General features: G+C 43.2%; 1 protein-coding gene across 1 annotated transcript in view; it reads right to left on the reverse strand.

Annotated features, from left to right (window-relative positions):
• SP3 (Sp3 transcription factor) overlaps positions 1-26038 on the reverse strand; it is a 48810-nt gene extending 22772 nt beyond the window's left edge. The window contains exons 1-4 of the mRNA XM_058664649.1: positions 25499-26038; positions 24816-24973; positions 24181-24300; positions 15543-16902 (exon numbers count right to left, since the gene is read on the reverse strand). Of these exons, the coding sequence (XP_058520632.1) occupies positions 15543-16902; positions 24181-24300; positions 24816-24973; positions 25499-25505 (1645 nt within the window). The 5' untranslated portion in view covers positions 25506-26038. The remainder of the gene's footprint in view (positions 1-15542; positions 16903-24180; positions 24301-24815; positions 24974-25498) is intronic.
• Between the last annotated feature and the right edge of the window lie 709 nt (positions 26039-26747).

Below are 26747 nucleotides of genomic sequence, written 5' to 3' on the forward strand. Positions count from 1 at the left end.
CTAGTAGTAGCTGGTTTTTCTACTACTAATCTCCAATTTTCTGGATTCTATTATAATCATTCCTACCTGTAAACCAATTAATTTCTAGCTCATCTCTTCATATATCGTCAAATGAAGACACAGACAGTTAAAATACTACAGGTTTCCAACTTCATTTTGTAAGGCTGCCTACCAAGCAGGTGCATTAGGTATACTCCCTGTTCCCTACCTCACTGCATCCAGACTTTATCAAACAATGCTCCTCTGCGCTGCTGTCTTCCCAGCTTCTAGTATCAGTTCCCAGCTGTCTCATCTTTAAGCCAGTACCACAATAGACATTTTTTTGTTAGAACACATCTAGTATCAATTTTTATTTTAGTCAGGACAAGCTATAGCAAGTGCTGTCATCGAACAGAAACACAATGCAAAGCATTGTATAACTTCTAGGAGTCAGAGAAACATGAAAAAGCAATGAAATTAATAATATACTTCACTTAACCCCTTATTCCAATAGTTACATTTTATCTTGCCATCACTATAAAAATTGATACTCCATTCTATTGTTATACTAATTCTTCAACTTTCCATTTGCACTTTATACTCAGCTGATCAAGCCTACCAACCTTAACTATACAGCACCACAGAACCAAAGACGACCACACAAGAGAGCACAGGGCAAAGCTTAACTAGGAAACAATCACTCTTGCAATCACTGACTTAAAACAAGCTTATTATCTTAGATCTATCACAGATCAGCCATCACAGGTCAACTAAGGGAGCACTGTACGCTTCTTCCCTTACAGATCAATACTATCAGAGAGTAGTCACGATGGCCTATTTCACTGATAAAGCATGCTAAACAGCCACATCCAATGTGGTAAGCATATCCGGGAATAAAGTATTAGGTGAAGTGTGCTGATGATTTATTATACTCACGGTTTAAAACATTTAAACTTCATTTTCAAACTCTATTTTCTAATTTTCATTTTTCCCTTGCTATAAACCTGCTTCAAGCAGCAAATAAAGTAATAGCCAGGGCTGGGGCTATGGTATAGCAAGCTAAGCCTCTGGCTGCAGCATCAGCAGATGACCATGAACACGTACGGTTCATGTCTCGGCAGCTCCACTTCCCATCCAGCTTTTTTACTTAAAGTCTAAGAAATCAGCAAAGATGGCCCAATTCCTTAGGTCCCTAAACCCACGTGGGAAAAGCAGAAGCTCCTGCCCCCCAGCTTGAGATCAGCATGGCTCTGGACCTTGCAGCTATTTAGGGATTGAACCGGCAGGCAGAGAAATCTCTGTCTCTTCTCTGTAAAATGTCTTTCAAATAAAATAAAGTTTTAAAGTTTAACTTTGTTTTCACATGTCTAAGGCTAAAGCCTATTTCACCTAAAAACAGGTGATTATCTTCTATTTCATCTTCACTTCTGCTTTCAAGATAGAACTTTGGCCTACTGGAGCACCCGTAACATCTGAACTGTAGGACAGCTGGGAATTAGGTGACGGGATGAATGAGCATTACAAGGAGGGGTTTACGTAAATTTAACAGCAAACCTTGCTTAGGAAACCAATGTAGTAATATACATGTACACTGGCTTCATTTAGCAGTTAGCTTTAAAACCACTGCTTTTAAAGTTGAATGTTTTAACCTAAATAAAATTTAATAAATTCTGTTAAACAAAGCAGTAATCATAATATACACAACTTACAGGCAGCCAATGTAGAGGTTTTTCTGGGAAAAAAAGCAAACCTAAATAAAACACAACCAACGAAACAACCGAAACCAAAACTATTCACTTAGTCCAAGCTGAATTTCCCAATAGTCAGGGGAAGAGAAATACTATTTTTCTCTTACCACTTAAAAGTATTACTATCCTAAAACAACAAGTTGGGGGGGGGGGGCGGGCGGGAATCAGTCAGGAAGGTAGGATCACTGTAGGGATGGATACTTTAGGAAAGGTAGGAAATGTTCCATTTTCCAGAATGTTTTATTAGTGATGCTAATATACTACCAGCTAGTTACACACTCTCCACTCCATATTCAAATCCCCATAAAACATTTTACTTTTCGTTACTTCCTCAGCTCAGTTTATGATGTTATGTCATCACCTCTATCCCACAGAAATTCATCCTTAGCTCTGCCCTCCACCTCTGCTACCAAATACTCCTCTAAAATTAGTATTATTCCACCACTCCTATTCATTCCTCCTCACAACTCAGCCAATGAATCTTCTTTAAGCAACGGATTCATGTCACTTGTTCCCAATGGCTGGTCACCAATCCTATAAACTAATCATTTAAGATGTATAGAATTCTTCCTTTCTCTACTTCATCTTTCTTTCACTGAAATGGCCTCCTACCTTCTTTAACATCTGGCTTGCCTCATTCTAACCTATTACTGAGATGAGCACCTATTACTATTATTATTATTTAAAGATTTGTTTCATTTTTAATTGCAAAGTCAGATATACAGAGACGAGGAGAGACAGAGAAAGATCCTCCGTCCCATTGATTCACTCCCCAAGCGGCCACAACAGCCAGAGCTACGCCAATCCAAAGCCAGGAGCCAGGAACTTCCTCCAGGTCTCCCACGTGGGTGCAGGGTCCCAAGGCTTTGGGCTGTCCTATTGTGCTTTCCCAAGCCACAAGCAGGAGGGAGCTGGATGGGAAGCGGGGCTGCCGGGATTAGAACCGGCGCCCATATGGGGTCCTGACACGTTCAAGGTGAGGGCTTTAGCTGCTATGCCACTGTGCTGGGCCCGAGCACCTATTTCAAGTACTGATATATTCTTGTTCAAAAACTTTGAAGGGTTTCTTAAGTCAACTTAAAAAAATAGGAAAATCCTTTGCCCAGCAGCATTCTTCGTATATTTTCTCAAATACATATGCCCTATCAGCCACAAGATAGCAAACAGCCCAAACTTCTACCTTTATTATTACAGCATTTCTCCAAGTAGTGCTTCACAATTAACCAAGGGAAATGCTAGTCTGAACAAAGTACAATCAAGAAAAAGGATACTGTTTCCTTGCTTAACCTGTCAAGCTTATTTTCTACAAGATTCCTCAGAAACTTTAATATACTGTATCTAACACCTTACAATTTATTTTTGAGGTCATGTTCAGTTATGCACCTGAGTCCTGTATGGACTGCCTCTGTTCCCATTTACACGGACTTACACTTCCACTTACATGGGTGTGTACTGTTGATCACTGTGTCTGCTCAAGTGCACCCAACAAATCAGTAAGCTCAAGAACAGGAGCACACACAAACTTCACTTATTTGATCAGACAGAGGTTCACTCTGAGAAATGTTCGTCCCATCTCAAGTTCTTGAGCCTTTACTTTGCCAAGTAAAGCTGCCAAAATCCAAGCACCAAAGCATTTACAAAAATGTACATGGCTTTATCCTTCATAGCCAAGAAAAAAAAAAAAAAACAAGATCATTGCACTGTAATTTAGCCCCTTCAAGTTTATCCAAAGGATTCTTCATAATATGGGAAGATTAAGCAGGAACACAGTCTAAACAGGGCCTTCACAGAACCAAAAATACTTTGCCCACTAGGGAGCCCAAGCACTCACACCCTGCTCGGACTGCTACTGTGAACAAGCCTCACTAACCCACACATCAAGATGTGTACACAAAAGTAAGGTCCAATCTTACTTGTATGTTAATTTTAGTTTTTAAAATGTCTAGCAAAACAAACTTTTCATTCATCAAAAACAAACAGCTCAAATAATTTCAAAAGCATTTTTTAAAAAAATCTCAAATAACAAGCAAAAGCAGAACAGTGCAACAAACCCCAACGCACCCCTCACCCAGCTTCAATAACATCTGACAATTCTGTTCCTCTACAACTCAGAAGTTCCTCCACGTTATACACTTTGTTATGAATTACTTGCAGAGAACTGACACTTTTAAATCTCTCATCTTGTTATTCTTAATATAAATACATGAAATCTGTTGTACTGAAAGCAGCTATGGGTATATCATTTAATTCGCCTACTAAATTCCCTCATAAAAAGGCTGAGAGCTATCTATTTTGCTCCTTTCCTCCTCCTTCCCCAATCAATTTATAGGTTAGTTTGTATAACATGGTTCTGTAAGTCAAGGATCTTTTAAAGACTACAAATTTAACATAATTACACAAATGGCAATGGCATAAAATGAATACTATGTACCTAACACATCTGAACAAAGCAAATAGTAAAATTTACAAGACACATTACCATCCAAATTTTCTGTACCTATTACTGATATTTATTTATGCATTCTCAAAAAAGGTAAAAAATGATTTTGAATCCAAAAAGACAAACATTGTTAACTATATATACTACAAAACAAAGAAAGCAAGTAATATTGGGCCCAGCGTGGCCTAGCCGCTAAAGTCCTCGCCCTGAACACACCAGGATCCCATATGGGCACCGGTTCTAATCCCGGCAGCTCCACTTCCCATCCAGCTCCCTGCTTGTGGCCTGGGAAAGCGGTCAAGGACGGCCCAAAGCCTTGGGTTCCTGCACCCACGTGGGAGACCTGGAGGAGGTTCCAGGTTCATGGCTTTGGATTGGTGCAGCTCTGGCTGTTGTGGCTCACTTGGCGAGTGAATCATCGGATGAAAGATCTTCCTCTCTGTCTCTCCTCCTCTATGTATATCCGCCTTTCCAATAAAAATAAATGTTTAAAAAAAGTTAACACACAGGGCATGTGTTGTGACACAGGATGAAGCCAGCAGCATCACGTATCAGAGCACACTAAAAAAAAAAAAAAAAAGCAAGTAATATTAAACTGTAATTCAAAGGAGGCAAGAAAAGTCACAGGATAAGGCCACATGTAAGCTGAACTTTAGGGTTATGTCAACCTGAAGGATACTCTATTTTCTGTGCTGTGGCTCAATATCACTACACTGACCAACACATTACATTAAAGTACCTGTATGCTTGCCTAACCCCGCAGCTGTTAACGGGCAAAGGGAAGATTTAGTCTTCCAGGGGCAGGGGCATTTTTTACTGTGACAACTGGAGGTAGAGCTAAGGTAAACCTCCTGTAGAGCAGAGGACACACCTCAGGACCAAGAACCACTAGGCCCAAAGTATCAACAGTGGAGAGATAGAGAAATTCATCAGTAACCAACGCAGGCATGATCACATTCATCACTGCATTTCCAGTATGTGACACACAAGAAAAGCTCTCTATATACCAAAGGCACTGACAGTCAGTGAAGCCGTCTCAGGGTTCTATTTTAGGTTTATTTGGGGAGGGGTAATTTTTATTTGTTTGATAGATGCATATTGATATATCAATTTACTGACATATAGAGATAGAGATAAAGAGAGAGAGAGAGAGAGAGAGATATCACTTCCCAAATGCCCACAACGGGGCTGGACCAAAGCTGGGAACTTGGAACTCAATTCAGAGTTCCCTCATGTGTAGCAAGAACTCAATCATCAGAGCCAACATCACCGCCTCCCAGGGTCTGCAGCAGGAAAGAGCTGGAGTCAGGCATCAAACCGAGGCACACCACACTGGATACAGGCACCTCATCCAGAATCTGAACCACTAGGTCCAACACCGGCTCCCAGTAACATTTTACAGAAAACAGTAACAAGTTCTGTGTTTAGGAAAAATGAGTGACATAAAGAAAATACTGGAACAATTTCTAGTATTTTCCAGAATTAAAAATTCCTGTGTCCTCTAACCTAGGAATCAGAACTGATGAATTACAATAAAAACAGGATGTATACTATATATCTGTGCAAATATATTCACCACATGATCTTAAGACGGAAAATAAATACACATCAGTTAGAGCCAGCATTGCGGTTTAGTGGATTAATAAACTGCCACCTGCAAAGTCAGCATTCCATTTGGGCACCAGTGAAGTCCCAGCTGCTCCACCTGCAAGTCAGCTCCCTGCTAATGGGCCGGAAAAGGTAGCAGAAGATGGCATAAGTGCTTGGGATCCTGCACCCATTTAGGAGACCTACACAGAGTTCCAGGCTTCTGCCTTCAGGCTGGTCCAACCATGGCCACTGTGGCCATTGCTGGAGTTCCCCAGCAGATGAAAGCTATCTCTGTAGCTCTGTCTTTTCAAGTAAATAAATCTTTAAAATAAATACATATCAGTAAGGATCTTCCCAACAAATTACAAGACATTTGTTCAATAATGTTATTGTCATTGGTAAGAATGAGATTGCTGGGGCCAGCATTGGGACCCAGCGGGTTAAGCTGCCATCTGCAATACCAGCCTCCTGTATGGGTCCTGGCTGCTTTAATTCTGAACCAAAAGCCCAAGCAGTTAGTCCCCTGTAAAGTCTGTAGGAGACCCAGATGAAGCTGTAAGTTTCTGACATCAACCCAGCCCAGTCCCAGCTGTTGGCAGTCATTTGGAAAGCGAACATAACAAATGGAAGAGAAAGCTCACTCACTCTCTCACTCACACTCTCTCTTTGCCTTTAATAATCTTTTTTTACTTCTCTGTCTCTCTGTAAATCTGCCTTTCCAATGAAAATAATTTTTACAAAATTTGTGGAAAAAGACTGCTGTATACTTATTATATCAAGGTATCCAATTTAAAACTTCTCAAATTAAATAGAATATTAAAATGGTACAATTTCAGGGAATGGCAGAGAATATACAGGATGGCAATATTTGTAGTTGCATCTTTACACCACAGATATCCTACACATAAAAACACAGCAACAACAGGTAAACTAAGCAAAGGAAGCGAAGGATCACAACACGGAAGGAAGAGGCATTAGTCTTCCATATCTCTGACCTTACACTTTGTGCTAGATACCTACTTGCTGAAGAAGTAATTCATTTTTTAAAATTTTAATGTACTGGTAAGGGGAAAGATCCAATATATGGAAAACACATCAGAGGTTTAACAATGGCCTAGGGAGCCAGTCAAAACCAGATTAACAACATGAAAATGGACTCTGCCTTTTGAATAAAATGAAAAGTATCACTGTATTCTTACAATTCTATGAACTATACTGAATCTATGAAATAAACTAATTTCTGAAAGGGGGAATGAGAATAGAGAGTAGATCACAAAAATATAGCAGAGACAATTTTAAAAATGGGATTTTCCAAGGGAACAAAGAAGAATTAACACTGCACACACACGCCAGCAGGTAAAGGTTATGGGAGTCAAAACAGCCGTGCTAATGATTGAAGTGGGTATCCAGGACTGTTGCAATTCTACATTTCACTTTCCAACTCTCAGATTCTCATTTCATACACCATCTTCCTTTTCAAATTTCTAATACCTGCCCATTCAGGCTGCTTATCACAAAGGGAAATGAGAAACATTCAATGCCTAGAAGTATCTCTCAACCAACTTATCTTCATCTATAAAGCTCTACCCTGTGTATTTCCCATGACAACATCATTATCCTTCCACTTACCTGTGTCTTGCATTTCACTTTTAAAACTTTGCAAAAACTTTGTTATAGGGCCCAGTGCAGTAGCCTAGCAGCTACAGTCCTTGCCTTGCACATGCCAGCATCCCATATGGGTGCTGGTTCTAATCCCAGCAGTCCTGCTTCCTATCCAGCTCCCTGCTTGTGGCCTGGGAAAGCAGTCGAGGACTGCCCAAAGCCTTGGGACCCTACATCCGCATGGGAGACCTGGAAGAGGTTCTGAGCTCCTGGCTTTGGATTGGCACAGCTCTGGCCATTGCGGTCACTTGGGGAGTGAATCAATGGATGAAAATCTTTCTCTCTCTCCTCTTCTCTATATTTCTAATAAAAATAAAGTAAATCTAAAAAAATTTTTTTAGACTTTGTTATACCTTCTTCCCCTTATCAGCAACTCCCTTCTTTTGAGATATTGCTAGAAAAACACTCTCTCAGTCAAAGTACTTCCCTCCAACTACCAGGTCATATTTCAATACTCTTAAGGGGGGGGTAATATTTTTTAAAGCCCCTTAAAATATTTCTAACTGCTAACAGTACTATTACAAGCTAAGACTCGAATGATTTCATTTGGTCATACCTATGTACGTATCAATCTCTGGCCCAACCAGACCACCAACATTTGATACACAACAATTAACTTGAACCATCCAGTTGGGTATCTAAAAGGCATTTCACATTTTAACATAATCAAAACAGAATTCTTAATTCCCTCTTTACCCCACTCTCCCCAGATTTCCTTATTACTAGAGAAGCCAAATTCTGTATCCCTTCTAGCCCAGATCACTGTCAGCTTTAGGCTCCCTCTGCCTCAGGCAACTGCCAGGACGATCTTTTTGACACATAAATCAAACTATGCCAAAATTCAAAACTTTCCAAAGTTTATGGGGTCAGTGCAGTGGCAACCTACACCTCTGCCTACACTGCCAGCATCCATACAGACACTGGTTCAAGTTTCGGCTGCTTCCACTTCTGATCCGGCTCCCTGCTAACAGCTTCGGAAAACAGCAACACATGGCCTAAAGTCTTGGGACCCTGCACCACATGGGAGACCCAGAGGCTCCAGGCTCCAGGCTTCAGAGCAGTCCAGCCTGGCCACTGGGGTCATTTGCATAGTGAAGCAGTGGCAGGAAGGTTGCTCTCTATTATTCTCCTATCTGTAAATCTACCTTTCCAATAAAAACAAATGGTTTTTAACCTTTTTGTGCACTGCTTCTACTCTAATTAAAAACATTAGTACAGATACCCACTAGTCAACTACTATCCAGTTTTACGTGGATAATGGGGAATTCTCAACATTAGGCAGTTTGTTTCAAAGAAGTAATGCGTTCTATAAATTTCATTCCTGGGAACAGCGTGGTAGCCTAGCAGCTAAAGTCGTCGCCCTGAATGTGCCAGGATCCCATATGCGCACTGATTCTAATCCCAGTGTCCCTGCTTCCCATCCAGCTCCCTGCACCCACATGGGAGACCCAGCAGAGACTCCAGGCTCCTGGCTTCAGATTGGCTCAGCTACAGCTGTTGCAGTAATTTAGGGGGTGAATCAGCAGACGGAAGATCTTCCTCTCTGTCTCTTCTTCTCTCTGTATATCTGCCTTTCCAATAAAAATAAATATATCTTTTTAAAAAAAAATCATAAAATGGAGAATACCACCAGACATCCCAGTTCTGTTAAAAAAATTTTTTCATTCCTATTTCAAATACCTGAATGAATTTTAAATATGCCCAATCTTGAGGGGTAAAACTATATTTACGTACAACAAAATCTGGTAGCCGACCAAGATTTAGGAGACTAGATCTTAAAATTGGAGGAGAAATTTTCTGTCTAAAGAAGATGTCAAGAAGATGCATACTCTGTTCCTTCCCACGCAGGTTCAAATACAAAGCAATGACAAACAAAACAAAGACTCCAAAGGAGTTCTCATAAATAGCATGCATCTCCCAGTGGGTCAGAAATGTAAAGAAATTTCAGAAGGTTGGTGCTCAAATGGGCCATATTTCCAGAAAAGCTGGGGATTGACTCCTCAGAGTAAAAGTATCCTATCCCTTCAAGAAAAAACCAAAACTTAAAACATGCTGGTGAGAGAAGTCATTTCTGCTAAAGTGAAGCTTTAAGAGGAAAAAAAAGATATTAATTAGTTTATTAATTGTTTTCCTTGCAAGACAGAGCTATCCCATCCAGTGCTTCATCTGATGAATGGCGGCCAGAGGCCTGGGGAAGGCACGACAGGAGTGTGCAGCTCCCTTCAGGCCTCCCATGGGGAGGAGTACTTGGCCAGGGTCAAGCACTAGGACCATTTTCCACTGCTTTCTTAGAAAGGTGGATCAGAAATGGAGTAACAGGATTTGAACCAGCACTCCAACATGAGACTGGCAAAGTAATATGGGATACCAGCATAGCGAAAACAGCAGCCACAATCCCCTCCCTACAGGGGAGGTTCAAAAACAAAAACAAGACAAATTCCAAAGCCCTGGTTAAAAAAGTTTTCTCCTGTATTTTAGAAAACTGTTCAATTCAAACTTACCAAAAATTAAAGTCCAAACAATGTCAGAGTTTCAAGCATTTATCTATGCATGCTACACTTAACACAAATAGGTTTTTTTTTAAGATTTATTTTTATTGGAAGGGCATATTTACAGGAATAAGGAGATACAGAAACATCCGTCCACTGGTTCACTCTCCAAGTGGCCACAACAGCTGAAGTTGAGCTGATTCAAAGCCAGGAGCTTCTTCCAGGTCTCCCAGACAGGCACAGGGTCCCAAGATCTTGGGCCGTCCTCTACTGCTTTCCCAGGCCACAAGCAGGGAGCTGGTTGAGAAGAAGAGCAGCTGAGATATGAACTGGTGCCCAAATGGGATCCCAGCAGATATAAGGTGAGGATTTAGCCACTAGGCTGTCATGGGCCCAACACAGACAGCTTTTAACTGATTCTTCGGGTGAGAAATAAATAAAAATGTATGTTTATGGGCCAACACTGTTAGCTCCAGCAAGAAATTCCATATAGAAGAGCCAATTCAATTCCCAATTGCTCTACTTTTGGTCCAGCTTTCTATTAAAGTGCCTGGGAAAGCAAGAGAAGATGGCATGAGTGTTTGGGCCCGTCGCCCACATGCTAGACCCAGACAGAGTTTCTGACTCCTGCCTTCAGCCTGGTCCTGACCCAATCACCGTGGCCATCTGTGCAATGAACAGTGGATGAAAAATTTCTATGCCTCCCTTTTTCTGTTAATCTGCCTTTAAAATAAATAAGTCTTCCTGGGGAAAAAAAGATCATTCTTGTCAATAAAAAGACCAAGAAAGAAGTCTTCATAATAGCTACAAAATGGAAACTTCCTAGTTTTTCTTACTAAACACATACTGTACTAACTTACTTTCTCAAATTCTTTCCTGGTTGCTTTAAAACTGGAACCAAATTCAAATTTAATGGCCTTTTTGGATTACTCCTTTGTATTTCCCTTCTTAGTTCTTATTTCAATAAACTAAATTATCAGTCCAAAGAAAAACCCCGTTTTGTATTTAATTCAGTCCTTCTATATTTCAGATTTATTCAGCTTTGAAAATAAATTACTGAAGTACTCATTGCTTTTTACCAAGTCCACAAAACTTAGTATACCACTCCATAATATGATATTGACTTAAATTAAAAACTGATTCAGGCCTGGTCCTCGCCTTGCACACACCGGGATCCCATATGGGTGCCGGTTCTAATCCCGGTGGCCCTGCTTCCCATCCAGCTCCCTGCTTATGGCCTGGGAAAGCAGTTGATGACCCTGCACCCATGTGGGAGACCCATAGGGTTCCTGGCACCTGGCTTCAGACTGGCTCAGCTCCAGCCGTTGCAGTCACTCGGGGAATGAACCATCGGACGAAAGAGCTTCCTCCTCTCTGTATATCTATCCTTCCAATAAAAATAAATAAACAAAATCTTAAAAAATTGATTCAAAAACGATTCTTCAAATTTTTTTACCTCAGGACTCCTTTGAAACATTTAAATATTAGTGCATATAATAGACCCCAATACTCCCACATTATACATTTCCATAACTGTGAAGCTATGAAACAAGGTCAACAAATGGTATGAGTTAGAACATCCACAACAACAACTATCATATCCATACGTGGGGGAATAACGGAACATGCATCCCTGCTTTCAGACGAAGATGGACTCCCAATGAAACTGTCGGACATGTGTAGACAATGGGATGCCGGACTGTCTGACACTGTCTGTACCAGCAATGTCGGGGTACACTTAAGTAAGAGACTGACAGAATTATGATTCCTTATGAAGGACTACACCATTGTAGTAAAATGGGGAAAATCTGTCGGGGGAATTTGGGGGAGAATCCCAGCCTATACGAAATTGTACCACATAATTCAAAATTCAAAATAAAAATATATTTTAAAGAATAAATAAATAATATTACTGAAGCCCACAGTAATGCTTATTGTTCATGTAGGCCACACATATTTGTGTGTATAACATACTATGGGATTATTTGTCATATCAGAAATTATAAAATTTGAGTAATTCTAAAATAAATACCTTACAGATTAACATCAATTAACATTAAAAACTCATTTTCCAAAACAATACAGGTTTGATAAAAAAGTAATATTTCACATTTTTACAAATCTATAATATCAAGACTAAGCCATCTACAGAGTATCAAGATGTGTTTCTACATTCCGTTTCTTGCAATATATGACTTACATTGAAACACATAAAGAATTATGCTGTCTCACTAGGATTCGTATGCTAAAAAAGAAATAACCTGGCATTTTAGTCAGTTAAGGTTATTCTTTCATAGTACTCCAAATTTGACAACTGCTGAATTTTTTTAAAAGACTGATTTACTTATTTATTTGAGAGAGTTGCACAAAGAGAAAGAGGGAGAGACAGAGGGTGTCTCCATTCGCTGGTCTACTCCTCCAACAGCACCAACAGCCAAGTCAAAGCAGAAGCTCCATCTGGGTCGCCCACACGGTGGCAGAGCCCACGTGGGGGCAGAGCACTTCGCTCACCAGCTGCTGCTTTCCCAGGCACCTTGGCAGGGAGTTGGATCAGAAGTGGAGCAGATGGCGCTCGAAACAGTACCATAAGGACACAAGCATCAACTGCAGCTTCTGAACCATATCAGTAAACTCTTTAGAAGTCTCACACACTGATTTAATCTTCTACCCTTGCGTGGTCTGGGAACATTATGGGCTGGTAAACTGAAAATACTGTTAACTGAGTTTCCATATACATCTTGGAAGCATTGACACAACATCAAGAAAATCCTACTTATTAGTATCACCAGCTCACCTCCCCAAATTCTAATTTTAGGAGCTGGCATCAAGGCACAGGATTAAGTCACCACTTAAGACAACAGCATTCAATATCACACTGATAGTTCAAGTCCCAACTGCTTACTTCCAATTTAGCTCCCTACTAAGGCAATATGAGATGACCCAATATTTGGGTCCCTGCCGCCCACGTGGGAGACCAGGATGGAATTCCCAGGTCCTGGTCTCAGCCTGCCCTAGACCTGCTGTTGCTGCTATTTGGGGAGTGAACCAGAACATGAAAGGTATTTCTCTCTTGTTCTGCCTTTCAGATAAAGAAAGTTTTTCGAAAAACTCAATTTCTCATTGGAAAGTCCAAATTTTATCACTGACAGCAAATACTGTGACTGCATGTGACAGGCTCACCTCATTTTATTGAGGAAATACCTGTCACTTAATGAGGCTCAAAAAACTACAGTTCGTCATTCTTTCAAGTAAAAACGTTCGTGAAAACACCATCTAGTTTTGCTTGCAACTGACACAACTGCACAACAAGGAGTAAAAACACTTTTTTTCAAAGACAACTATCTTATCTTGGTAGGCAACAGAAGTTATATTAAAGTATACTTCGCATTTCATCACCAAGAAAATGATAAAGACATGCAGCAGGAACTGCAGATCAAAGCCACAATGAGATATCACTTCACTCCTAGAGAACAGTAACAGTAAAAAAAAAAAGATGGTGAAGAACAAGCAACAGTGGGGAGACAGAGGAACTGGAACCCTTACACATTGCCACTGAGATCACAGAAGGGCGAGTACTCTGGAAATAGTCTGGCAGTTATTTAGGAAATTCAACAGAGTTAGCATACAACCCAGCAATCCACTGCCAGATACAGCCTTCAAAAGAAAATGTGTTACACAAAACTCTGCACAAATGTTCATAAGAGCATTATTCATAACTGCAAAAAAAGTATAAACAAGCCAGATGTCTATCCACAGGTAAATAAATGTAGTAAATAGCCACACAACAAAATATTATTCATCAGTAAAGAAATGAAGTTCTCACACCTGCTACTATACACATGAACCTTGAAAACATTTTACCAAATCAAAGAAGCCAGACCCTAAAGGCAATGTCACATACATTTACATTCATATGAAGTAACAAGCAAACACACATAAAGCCGACCTAAGGACACAAAAATAGATGCCTGAATAGCTGCCAGAGGCGCAGCACAGGGAGGAGTGGGGAGTCACTGCTAACAAGTGCCTGGTGCTTCTGCTTTCTGGAGTGACACAAATGCTCTAAAGTTAGAGTACTGAGGGCTAGAAAAGTCTGTAACTATATTAAAAACCACTGAATTGTATTCTCTAAGGGATGAATTTTATGGTATGTGAGTTATATCCCATAAACTATTATTTCAAAAAGACATGCACCACTCAGGATGAAACTTTAAAAAATATATTTACTGGTTCATAAAAGTCATTTTTCATTGAAACTGAAAATTTTCTTTAACTGTTAAGTGTCAACATAGGGAAAGTATCTAATGTTTTCTTAGTGTTATGAAGAGTAGTTGGACAGGAGAGACCTCTGGGGCCCTCTCACAGGTCCACAGATCAAACTTCGAGAACTGCTCCTCTGAACCACAGCTTCACAAGGCACAAATGCAAAATCAGAGATTTCCAAATACAGATCTGAGGCTCTACATAATTTCAATTTTATATGCATATACCATGAAATTTCTCAAAACAAAGGCCATCTCTAAATGGTGACTGGAGTTATTTCCATCATTGCGATATCAGAGTTTGGAATCACTGACTCAGTAGAAAGCTGTTAACACAATAATTCCACAGAAACTCAAGTACAAAGTAGAAAAGTAAGAGTATTAAATTCGGGATTTGCTGCATAATGAAACATTGAATGAAATATTATCTTAGATAAATAACATTACAAGAATAGCTCGTTTTCCAACTGTTTTATGTGAATCTTGCACAACATCACATGAGTAGATTTCTGAAGTTACTACCCATACTATCAATAGTTATCTCTAGCATGGCTAAACTTAATGCCCAATATCACAAAAAAAGACAACTATTCGGAGGGGTGGGTATAGGAGAGGGAACATGATGAAGGGATGGCAGGACCTGCCATAGGCTGTTTAAGACCCAGAAAAATCATCTGTTCTAGCCCTGCCAGGACAAATGCAGGCAAGGCTCAAAATACAATGAATCTATACCCACCTAATTTTTAAGCTGATAATTTTGTATGACCCATGAGTGATGTTATACACACCAAAACAGCCCTTGGCAAAACAAAAATTTCCTACCCCCACCTCTGGTCTAGAAAGCACCCTATATTACCCAGTCTTACACTCACATCTTATACAATGAGGAAAGCAAGTTTGCAAGAGAAAAGCAACTTGACCACAGCCACACAGCAAGCTAGCTAGTGGCTGAACCGTCTTGACTCCACGCATCAGGTTTTCACTGTGCCACCCTGGCTCCCAAGCAAACACATAAAGCATAAACCAACAACCCACATCACAACCAAGGCCAACAAAGACATTCTACCTGCCAAACAAACATTTTATAATGCTTGATGATACCAATGAGCATAGAAGTCAAAACAAAAACAATTTTAAGGAAAAACTATAAGCATCATTGTTGGTATAAAGAAAAATGGATTCTCAATTTCCAATACTACAAACTTTCAAAGGTGAACCATTTTGAAGATAACTCTATACTTTTATAGAACACAGAAAAACATATCATGATCTTTAGCAAGAGCCAGCTACTGATCTTAAAACCCCTAAAATTCAATGTTTCCATGTGTATTATTCTAAATTTATTTAGCGTATGACATAACTTCAGACTCACCTGCGGGACTGTCAGCATTCTCTCCTGAATGCAGCTGAATCCCAGTAGAATCTATAGAGTTTACTGTAACTGTCTGTAGATTTGGCAACTGACCAGTGCTCAGACTAACTGGAGTTGAAGTCAAGGCTCCGCCTGCTGCAACTTGACCAAGCGTGAGTGTCTGAACAGGCGTCAAAGTTATCTGTTGGGCAGCAGTATTCTGTATTTGCAAATTCTGCAAGTTCTGGACTCCTTGTACTTGAAATGTCTGCCAAGTTATCTGTCCAGAAGGGGTCACTGTCTGTGCCTGAATTAAAAAGGTCCCAGGATTCAGCTGCAACTGAAGATTTTGCAAAGCTTGTTGTGATATATTCTGACCACTGGCTTGCACACCATGGATTGTCTGTGGTGTAATACCTTGCACAATTTGGGCTTGACTGGTTGGCTGCTGAGACTCTTGAAGTTGCAGATGTTGTACAACAGGCTGTGCCGTAGAAACCTGAATATTCTGAGCCTGTGTCTCTTCAGAAACAGGCGACTGGATATAATTTCCCTGAAGATCTGAAGAATGAACTTGCCCACTAGAAGTAGTCAAGCTATTTGTGTTTTGTTGTAATATACCTGTACTATCTATCGTAACAGGCAACTGTGATGAAGAGGACGTTGGCACAAATAAATCTGTATCAGTGTTAGTTTCATTAATATCAGGAGAAACCCGTTCACCAGTCCTTTCTGAATTGTCTGAACTATCCATAGCTTGTCCTGTGTTTATCAAATGTCCATCGGCATTGATGCCTGCAGTCATTGTCTGAGAACTGCCCGAGAGTCCCAAAGAATCTAGATCAACACTATTGATTGGTACAAAGGTAATATTTCCTGGCAGACCGAGAGGCACATTAGCAACTACTTGGGTTTGGCCAGGAAAAGAAGAACCACCAATTGCAACTCCCTGAACCTGGACTTGACCAGTCTGTGGTATGAGATTCTGGATATTAGCAGGAGGCGTTCCAGAGGCAAGTAAGGTCTGATTAGAGCCAGGAATGATCTGAATTTGACTGCTTTCTTGATTTATACCCCCATTATCTGAAGAGCCTGTGAAACCAATCTGGACCTGCTGACCATCTGTGGACTGAATCTGTGGTATTACTTGATACTGAACATTGGACACGGTACCATTTGATGAATCTGATCCTGGTGCAACTGAAAATATTTGTTGATTCTGCAAATTCTGAAGGGGAAGGACATACTGCCCACTCGAAGTAGCAGCACTTGGAATCTGCACTAGATTACCAGCTTCATCTTTTATAGTTGTAGGTGTGGCTGACAAAACCTCCCATCGATTTGGTGCTCCTCCTAACTGTGTAGAAGCCAAATCACCTGTCTGGATAAAAGAAAAAAAAAGTTGTGATATGTTGGAGGTATATTTAAGTGAAAACTCAAGGCTCTACAAACTGATATAAATCCTACTACCTGAAAACAAAGTTACCTTTAGCAATACAACAGAATTCAAATACACAAGCAGTAATCATCATGTCACTTTTATTACTGCAAACACAGACCAACCATTTGAACATTGTAAAAAAAAAATCTCAGAATATTTTTTCTCACACAACTACAAATTAATCTTCTCATCTCTCATCTATGTTCTTTCAACTATAATCTTTAATCCCTCTACTTTATCCCCACCCCACCGAATCAGTGAAGGTGGCTAGAAAAGGTTATGAATAGTTCAAACCAAACTTATCTCAATTACTGGAGCTTTTAAAAGTATATTACTACTACAAACACATAACCAAATCAGGTACATTGCCATCTGTGCCCCCCAAAAAGGAATATTCATACAATGTTAGCAAATCATCCAAATTAAGAGGACTTTTACATTACTGCTTTATTAAGCTTTGATTAAATAACTAAAGCACCAATATATTCTACATTAAACTCACAGCTAGAGTTATTCCATGAGTAAGTCAACAAACTTACTTTTCCCATAAATTACTAGAAAAAGTATTTGAAAACTTAGAAAAAACTTTACAAGAGAAGGTTATCACTCTGAAACCACATGGCAAAGCAAGTCCATCTGAAAGGTGTTTCTCTGAATGCTGGAGGATACATATCACGGCTTCACCTAGGGCTCTATTTTAACTTCGCAGCAGGATACCAGGCACACACCTCCATTCTGTGACCTGCTAGAATCTCACATATCATCCTCATATTTATGGATTAAGCAAGATAGGAAAAATCCCCATGTGGAAAGCAAAAAAGCAGTAAAATCCTGCCTGTCAATGTCCAAAGTAGATCTTTTTAAGGGAATAGTAACAACAGAGTCTAACATTTGAGCTTTAATGTGCCAAGACAAGACAATCCCATGAGGATAAGTGTTAATTATTATTACTATTTAACAATGAAGAGTGAAGGATAGAAATCACATACCAAATGGCCAAGATTTAAAACTAGGCTAAGCCTAACATATGGCCTTAAATACTATAAACTACTTGTCCCTCCTAACGCCAGGGGTAAAAACAAGGAGAGTACAACACAACATAATTGATCAAATTTATCAAAATAAAGTTAAGTGTCATGGTCTGAAAACAACGTTGTTTCAAAAAACTCATGTGGAAATTTAATTCCCGAAGTCTCATGTCTCTGTTATTAAGAGGGTAGACACCCAATCCAGTTGTAGTGTTTAGAGATGGAGGTCTTTGTAAAGTCAGATTAAATCAGGTCACTGGGATGCAGTCCACATGACTGAACCCTGATGGCTTCATGAGGAGAGACACAGACACACAGAACTCTGCCAGCAAGAAGGCTATTAGCTGACAAGGTTCCTATCCCTCACACATCTCTGAACCCTGGCCCCAAATAAACCTCTTCCCTTTATAAAGTGGTCTTCCTCTGCTATTTTGTTATGGTAATGAAAAGCTTGTACACTATCTCTAGTCCATTTCCCAGTTTACTTATCATTTTCTACAACCTCACAGGTATCACCAATGAAAACATATCTAGTCGAGCGCTGTCAATCTAGGATTGATGACTGGGCTTTACGGCATACCAACACTTTGAGAAGACATGATTTGGGCAAGAGTGGAGGAAAATGTAGGGTTTCAACGGGAATCTATGACTGTAAAAAAAGACTAGGACAAATACTGCTCTCCTAACATAAACCATCTCATACATTTTAATGCAAATATCACAGAACCAAAAGATCTTAAGTTTCTTTAAAAAACCTCACTTTATAATTTTCATGTCTAGTTGGAAATGTGTTTTTACAACTGATGAAGCCCAGCTTAATACTCAAACAGGAAATAAGCCATGTATGTGCAACCTCTCATGATACACAAACTCTGTCATCAAATGGTTCAATCTATCCACGCTGACACACATTCATGCTAACATAGTAAGAAAAGTGGCCCAGACCAGCCACATGACTGGTACACTAACTGGGCATGTAGAAGAGACAGCTGAACTAATGAGATCTCATGATGGCTTGCTGGGAAGTAGAGGCACTAGTAAAGGTACAGTGACCATCAAAATCACAGACAAAGTCCCTAAAGGATAACATAGAGTATGGTGTTAAAGAGGTCCAGAAAAAGTTCATATTCATTAAGAAAAGTAACCAGGAACAGACTAGACGTTTTTATCAAGGCCTGTAAATGGCTTCATAGATCCTGCTGAATTGTTTGGACTTTATCCTACAGATAGTAAATGAAAGCCATAAAAGGTTTATAACAAGTGGTGCAATCACATCTGTGCTTTATCAACTTAGGCCCAGTGAAAGAAACTAAAGCAAAGGCAGAAAAAGATGAAAAGCAGATAAACTGTGAACCCTGTACAAATCTCTAGGATGGAACTAAAACAGTAATCTGTCTTGCAAATACAAACACTTAAATTCATTCAACTTAAATTTTAAAATCAAGTACCCAACATGAAAGTCATACTCTTCAACTCCGTCTTGTCAAAAAAACAAGTACCTAATTACTTCACTTAACAGTAATAAATGCACATATTCAACCACGAGTGCACAGTGGTCAAGAAACTCCCTGAAAATCAATACGATCCAAATGACAAGCTTGAGTAAACACTGCCCAAGCTGCCCCATCTCAAAAAGCCAGGTAACAGTAACCCAAGCAATGGAGGCCAAGAGTCCAAAGAAAACCACTAAACATAAGACAAAATGATATATTCTCAACTTTTCTGAATAAACCTAAGGTAAATATATATATATTAAAAGTGCTAGTTTTAAAAAGTGCTAATACATATATTAAAACTGCTAATTAAACAAAAAAACTAAGGGGGAAAAAAGCAACCACAAGAAATTTAAGTAAAAAAAGCCTGGGACCAGCATTCCCGGCGCTGCCAGGTAATGCCAATGCCTATCACCTGCAGCGCCTGCTCCCCAGCTGGACACCAGCTGCAGCCCTGGCTCATGATCTACTTCCCACCCAGCTTCCTGCTGATGAGCCTAAGAGAGCAGCGGAGAACAGCCCAAGGGCTTGGCTCCCTGGGCCCAGAGGAACACCCAAAGCCCTGGCTTCAGCCTGGCCCAGCCCTTGCTATTGCAGACATTTCAGGAGTGAACCAACAGATGAAAGATCACTGTCTCCTCTCCTAACTCTCAAATAAGTAAACGGTCTTCAAAAAAGAAAAGAAAAAGCAAGCCCAGAAATATTTGCACGTAATAAATCTGCAGTCAAAAATACTGCTCATTTTTTAAATGAAGGGGAAAAAAAAGTGAACCAAAATACTACACTTTAATGATTTAAACTAAAACAGTGCTGGGGGAGAAGAGTGTATTACAGTAGAAAGGAAGAAAGGAGAGAGACCTCAGACTTGAGTTCTAGTCCCAGCTATTACAAGTGTGAAATTGTATACGATTTAAAACAAGACATGAGTTCTTAGGTTAACAAGAGTTAGTACCTCACAGGGTCACAAGAACCAAGATAAAAGCCCGGCTTTTATAAAGTTCTATGTAATCCCAAGTATGATGACTAACTGAAAACCACCCATCTGAGAGCAGCACAATTCCTGATAGAAATAAGACCAGCATGTCGAATAAAGGTGTTCTACTTTATATTGCAAAGACAAGGACAGGAAAACAGAAATAGATGATGGGAATCAGATCAATAAAACTGACTTTCAGGTACTGGAGCCTTCACTGAAAAACTCTTTCAATTTATTTATTTCCATAATTTCCATAATTCCACCATGAATAAGCCTCAAAATCTGAAAACTAAAAATCCTTCTAAACCCATTCATTTAAAATTTCATCAACACAGATAACAGAGATAAGTATTTTATTCTAAACACCAAACAGGAAAGGGATAGATTACAGGATTTCTCAGTCCAAAGAAGTTATAAAAATGTCTGATGCCAAGCCACTGGAAGCACTACAAAGACAGCGCAAAAGAGACACGAAAACACAACACGTGCCAGATATTAGGACTACAAACTAAAAGAAAAATCAGCTTGTGGTTTGCTTTTTTTCAGTGACTAGTATACTTAACTGGACAATCAGCAAACACTATATAGAACATGGAACTGGGTAACACAGAAAAAAATTGTAACTGAAGGCACTCCAAGACTGCCCCTACACATAAATAAAGAATCACAAGCTACAGTGAGAAAAGGGGGAGTGGCTTCAGGGGGGTTGGTATCTGCAGTGATTTTGCTACAGCAGAGCTCATTACAAGGGCACGCTCCAGTATAAACCAGTGTAACCGGGATGGGGATTTCAGAGGAAGAGGGAAGGGGAGAGCTTCTGAGCTGATACCTGCAGGAGGGGAAAATGAACAAATCCACACTGCTCATTGCCTACCACTCGGAAGGGATTAACTCTTCTCAGTTCCCACAAACAATTTTACAGAAGTCAGAAGACATACCTGAAACAAACTAAGAACCATTCTCGGGCAAATACAAGTTTCTTAACATTTTCAAAGAACATTAACAGAAATAAAAGCTTTTAATAAATCAGTTACAATGACAGTGTAATGGCAAAAAAAAAAATCTTTTCTTCAAGTAAGCTGTGAACTCATGCTTTTTTAGCTCACCAACATTTATGTGTTAAGGTAATTAAATGTGAAATTCACATCTCAAACCAAAGATCAGGAAATGACTTATCATGATATTTACTTTTCAGTTTATTCTGCTAAAGTAAAAAAGGAATTAATAATCCACAAATTCACACATGTAAATTGGACAAATCAATACATGTATAAAGTCTATTTTTTGCTTTATTTCCTGGTTTATTAAATTGATTCCACAACTTTGGAGACTTGCTTTGTGACAGCACTGTTTGAAAGTATCCAAATGCCCTTGACTGGGATCTTCCTAAATAGCAAATTCTAAATTCAAAATGACTTTTAAGGCAAATCTTCAGAGCAGTTAACTGTCTTTTTCAAGGCCCTCTGAATCTTAAAATATCAAAGTAAACTGGCATAATGTTAAACTGTATGTGGATATTTCCACCTGACTTTTAAACACAATACGATATGCAATGTGGCATCCTGGACTGGATCCCAGAGCAGAAATTAGCATTAATGGAAAAACTGGTGAAAGCCTAATCAAGTTCATAGTTGCTTTAGGTAGTACTACATCATCAATTCCCTGGCTTTAACAAACGGATCAGTTATCTACACATTAGGGGAAGCTGGCTGAAGAATACAAAGGAACTCTCAGGTCTACTCCAACTTATCCCTAAATCTAAAGCTACTTCTGTCCAAATTGTCAAGACACACATACACACAAAAGCAAGTAGGCAGCTGCCTGCAGACCTCTCAGGGTCCCCCACAAATCTGAGTCAGAGTATCTTCTAGGCACATTTCTAAATGAGAATAAAAAAATACTCAGGAACCCACCTAATTTATTCCCACTTTCTAGATGTACTAGGGGCAGGGGGAAACCATCTGAAATCCATTTTCTGTCTGCTAAAGCACACTTACCCAAGCCAGTCTACTGGTTTTACTCAAAGTGCAGTCTTAGGCACAGGTACCAAACACAAATGCATTCTGGGGATGTTCCTGGCAACACTGTATTTCCATTTTTTTATGACTGTCAAATTATGAGGTATCTGTTAAATCTCAGATTTATCTGACTTTAGTTCATGCTCACCTAGCAGGAAACCTGCTGCCAGCAGCACTGATCTGGTAATTTAGAAAAGGGACTGGGAGGCACGGAAAGTTCAGAACAAGTGTATGAGCACAGCTGGCTAAGGATGCACACAGTATCTGAGCCTCACCTGAGACCCACACGGACGCACATGCTCACGCTCTGACCTGTGACTTCCTTCTTTGCTTCTCCAGGTCCCAGCTGTAAACTGATGCCCAAACTTGGCAAATCACATTTACAAGAAAAGTTCCTTCTACTCAATATATTAACAGAAGACCAACAGAAATAATCTGACTTGCAATTTGACTTTATGCAGAGGCTTATTAAGATAAAAAGCCAATTTGTTTTGGCACTTTGGGAATGGAGGCATATAGTTCTTTACAAATGTTTACTAAGTTTGTTCGTTAATTAACGGTGCTTCTCACAAATTTATGCTTTGGTATTTTAATGTTTACAAAAGGAGAACTAAGACGTTAAAACTACTCACATCCCCTACAGTGTAATTCAAAGCACTAAAATTACATTTACCAGCAATGTAGCTTAATGGTGGCTGAACAATAGCTCAAGAAGTTTAAGGCCTGAAGTGTCTGCTACCAATTGAAAATCCCAATGCCTAGAAGCCACATCCAGACAGGGCTCCCATTATTTCAATAGGTGAACACATGAACTTGTTCAACTACAGCAATGGTAACAGTCCAAACGTAAAATTCACAACTGTGTAAAAACTGTTACCAGATAATTGTGAATTAAGCCCTCAAAATATGGCCAACTTCTACCCCATCCCCTACCCCGCGTCCCAGGCCCAGACACTGAAAACACCACAAAAAGAATCCCACCACATCCTACAGCAACCACAACAAAATGAAAATGCCAGTTAGGCCAAACAAATCCCACTCTAAGTAACACGCGGGTAAATGCAATTCCTGACACCTACTTGGGTTCCTAACGCTGACACCCATTCAGTTCCTGAAGCTTAAAGAACCACCTAAGTCACCAGGCTCATTCCAGCAGTCACTAAGTACCTCGTTCACGCAACACTACCTGGGGAAAACGACCGAGAAGCTAAGCAGCAGTGTACAAAACAACCCAAACCCAACCATTTTGAGCGGTCATTACGAAAGCACTCAAGGAGCGTGCACTCCTACACAGAAAAGAACAGCTCAAGGAAAGTTCATTCTTCTTCACGGTTTACGACTTCTATCAGTCAGATGTAGTAAGCTCCAGGAGAGGGGGCGAAGCGCAGAGCTCCGGGCCCCAGAGGTGCCACAGCCCGCGCCTGCGGTGATGGGATCTAGGGCCGCTCGGCTGTGCCCGCCGGCGGCGCGGGGCTGGCGGCGCCGAGACGAACCGCTCCAACATCCATTTTGGAGTCCTCCTCCACCCCCGCCCTCCCCGCCTTCATTTTGTGGCCAGTTCGGAGCGCGGGGCCGCGGGGCCACCGTGCAGGGAGCCGGGCCGCGCCGGGGCTCCACGCGGGGTCGGGGAGCGCCCAGGGCAGGCCGGGGCCGGCGGGCACCGCGGGGAGGGCGGGCGGCGCCGGGCCGCGCGCGGGACTTACCGCTCCGGCGGCGGCGGGGGCCCCGGCGGCGGCCGCCTCCTCCTCGTCGTCGCCCGGCGATGGCGGCCCTATCTTGCTGCAGGTAGCGGCCAGCAGAGCGAGCGGTGACGGCTGAGTGTCCTACCCCCGAGGGGCGGGTTCCGAGAGGGAGACAGGGCAGGAGGGGGTGGCGGTTAGGGCCCGGCGGCCGCTCGCACAGGAAGTGCGGGTTCGCTGCTCGGGGCCGGCCCCCCGCGCCCGCCGCCCGCCGCCCGCCCCGGCCTCGCCGCCCCCACGGCCCCCGGCCCGCTCGCACGCTCACCGGGCCCCGGTTTTTGGGCGGGCTGCACGCCGGGGCCTCCACCTGGCGCCCGCAACCCACCCGGGGAGGGCGCGCACCCTCGCTGGCGCGCGCGCACACACTCACAACACACTCAACACACACACACACACGCACACACACAAAGGCGGCGGGCGGGCGGGCAGGCGGGCGGGGGAGCGCGGGCGGGGTCGGAGCGTTGGCGCCTCGGGCGGGCAGCTCCCGGGGCGGGGGAGGGGAGCCGAGGGGAGGGGAGAGGCGCGGAGGGAGGGGAGAGGCGAGGGGAGGAGAAAGCGGCGCGACGGGGGGAGCCGGGCCGGGCTCCGCCGCTCCTCACCTGGGCCGCCGCCGCTGCCGCCGCCGCCGCTGCGCCGCCGTTCCCGGGCTGCTGCTGCTGCTGCTGCAGATACTCGCCGTGGCCGTGGCCGTGGCCGCCGCCGCCGCCGTCCACGTCCAGGGCAGCCATTTCCTCTTGTTTCACGGGCTTTTCGGGAGCTGCAGGCACAGCGCGGGGAAGGCGGGGGGCGGAGAGGGAGGGGGGCCCGCGGGCCGCGGCCCAGTTGACTCGGAGCGCCCGGGCCCAGGCCCTTCCCCTCCCCCAGCGGCCCCGGCGGCGGCGGCGGCGGCGGCTCCCTCCTCCCCTCCCGTGCTGCCCCCGCCCGCCGCGGCTGCAGCCCTCCTCCTCCTCCTCCTCCTCCTCCTCCTCCCCGCGCTGCCCCTGCCCCCTCTCCTCTCCTCCCCTTTCCCTTCGCGCCGCTCGCTGCTCTCGCACAGCGCCCGCCCCGCCGCCCGCGCCCGCACACCAGGGGGATGCGCTCCCGGCGGGCCGCCCGCCGCCCGCCCGTTCCCGGGGGCCGCCCGCGGGGCTGCGGGGCGGGCGCTGGCGGGCTGGACGGCGGCTGGCGGGGAGCGGAAGACAGGCGGAGGGGAGTGCGGCTTTCTGCCTCGCAGACACTCGGGACACACCACGGGGCCGGCGGCGGCAGCCGGGGGTGCTCGCTCGCTCTCGGCTCTACGTACCGGTCATAGTGTGTTTAGGGCACCTCAGGCGGGGCTCCCCGCCGCCTTACACATGGTGAGGAGCGAAGGCGGCGGCGGCGGGAGAGGATGCGGGAAGCGGCGGCGGACACGGCCGGAGCGGTCCGGGGATTTTTTTTTTTTTTCCTATTTTGATTGACTGTGCGGGAAACACAAAAGGTGGAGCCTCCAGCCCAAAAGGGGGGAAGAGGGTGACAGCCCGCCCGGAAGTTCCGCCCCTCTTCTCCGCGATCATTCGCCGCCACGTTCCTCATCGGTTGTCCTCATTGGCCTGACCGCTCGTCTGTCGCCCGGCCAAGCGGCGCGCTTCCTGTTTCCCCCCCCCACGCCGGTGGAAGGGGAGAGACAATAAGCGGCCGTGGCGGCGTCGGTTCCCGAGAGCAGCTACGGCTCGCCAGTTACCCCGCTGGGCCCGCCTCGCTCGCCGGCTGCCGCTGCCAGGCCCCGGGCACAGGCCTCGTCCACCTCGCCGGCGCTCCGAGCCAGTTGGGGGGCAGCCGGGCTGGGGAGGAGCTCGGTCCCCGGTGGCTCCGGCTCTGCTCAGCGTTGTCTCCATTCCTCCGGCGGCCGCCTCGGCGCGATCCCCCCAGGGCCTCGGAGCTGCGGCTTCCCTGCGTTGCCGGGCCGAGCCCCGGGGCTGCTGCTGCGGCCGCCACCGCCGGCCGCCACTGAGCGAACGAGACCCGCCCCACGAGCCCGGGGGGAGGGAGCTGGTATTGGGGGAGACACCCCCTCCGAGGCTAGGGGAGGATTTTCCTCTCGCACACTGGGAGCTGTCGGAGTCACAGCCAGAGCCATCTCATTTCCCAGCCCTCGTAGCCCCTGGGTCTCCAGCCTGCTCCCACTTAGTGGAAAAAAAAAAAAAAGATGGAGAGCATTCTTGCTGGCCAATGGCACCAGATGGAAACTTAACCAAGTGTCGTGTTGAGTGAGGCGGAATTCTTGGTGTTAAAATAAAAATTAGTCACGTAATCATTTTACTGCACATACACATATCATCCCCTGCTTCTTAAGCCTCTTAGTACCAAATCCTAAAGAGCCTGTCGGTCATTGCCAACATCTCTAAAATAGTGAATATGAGTGGAGGTTTCCCTCCTTCCCCCACCCCCTCCCCGCCCTTGGAACATTGTATACTCCGTAGTTTTTAGAAATCGTGTTTGCCTTGCTGGCTAAGGTAACACTCCTTCCCTTTGGCATATTTGCTATCTTACGGCTGTCCTGGGCCAAAATA

Source organism: Ochotona princeps, chromosome 5, assembly GCF_030435755.1.
Source record: "Ochotona princeps isolate mOchPri1 chromosome 5, mOchPri1.hap1, whole genome shotgun sequence".
Taxonomy (NCBI): domain Eukaryota; kingdom Metazoa; phylum Chordata; class Mammalia; order Lagomorpha; family Ochotonidae; genus Ochotona; species Ochotona princeps.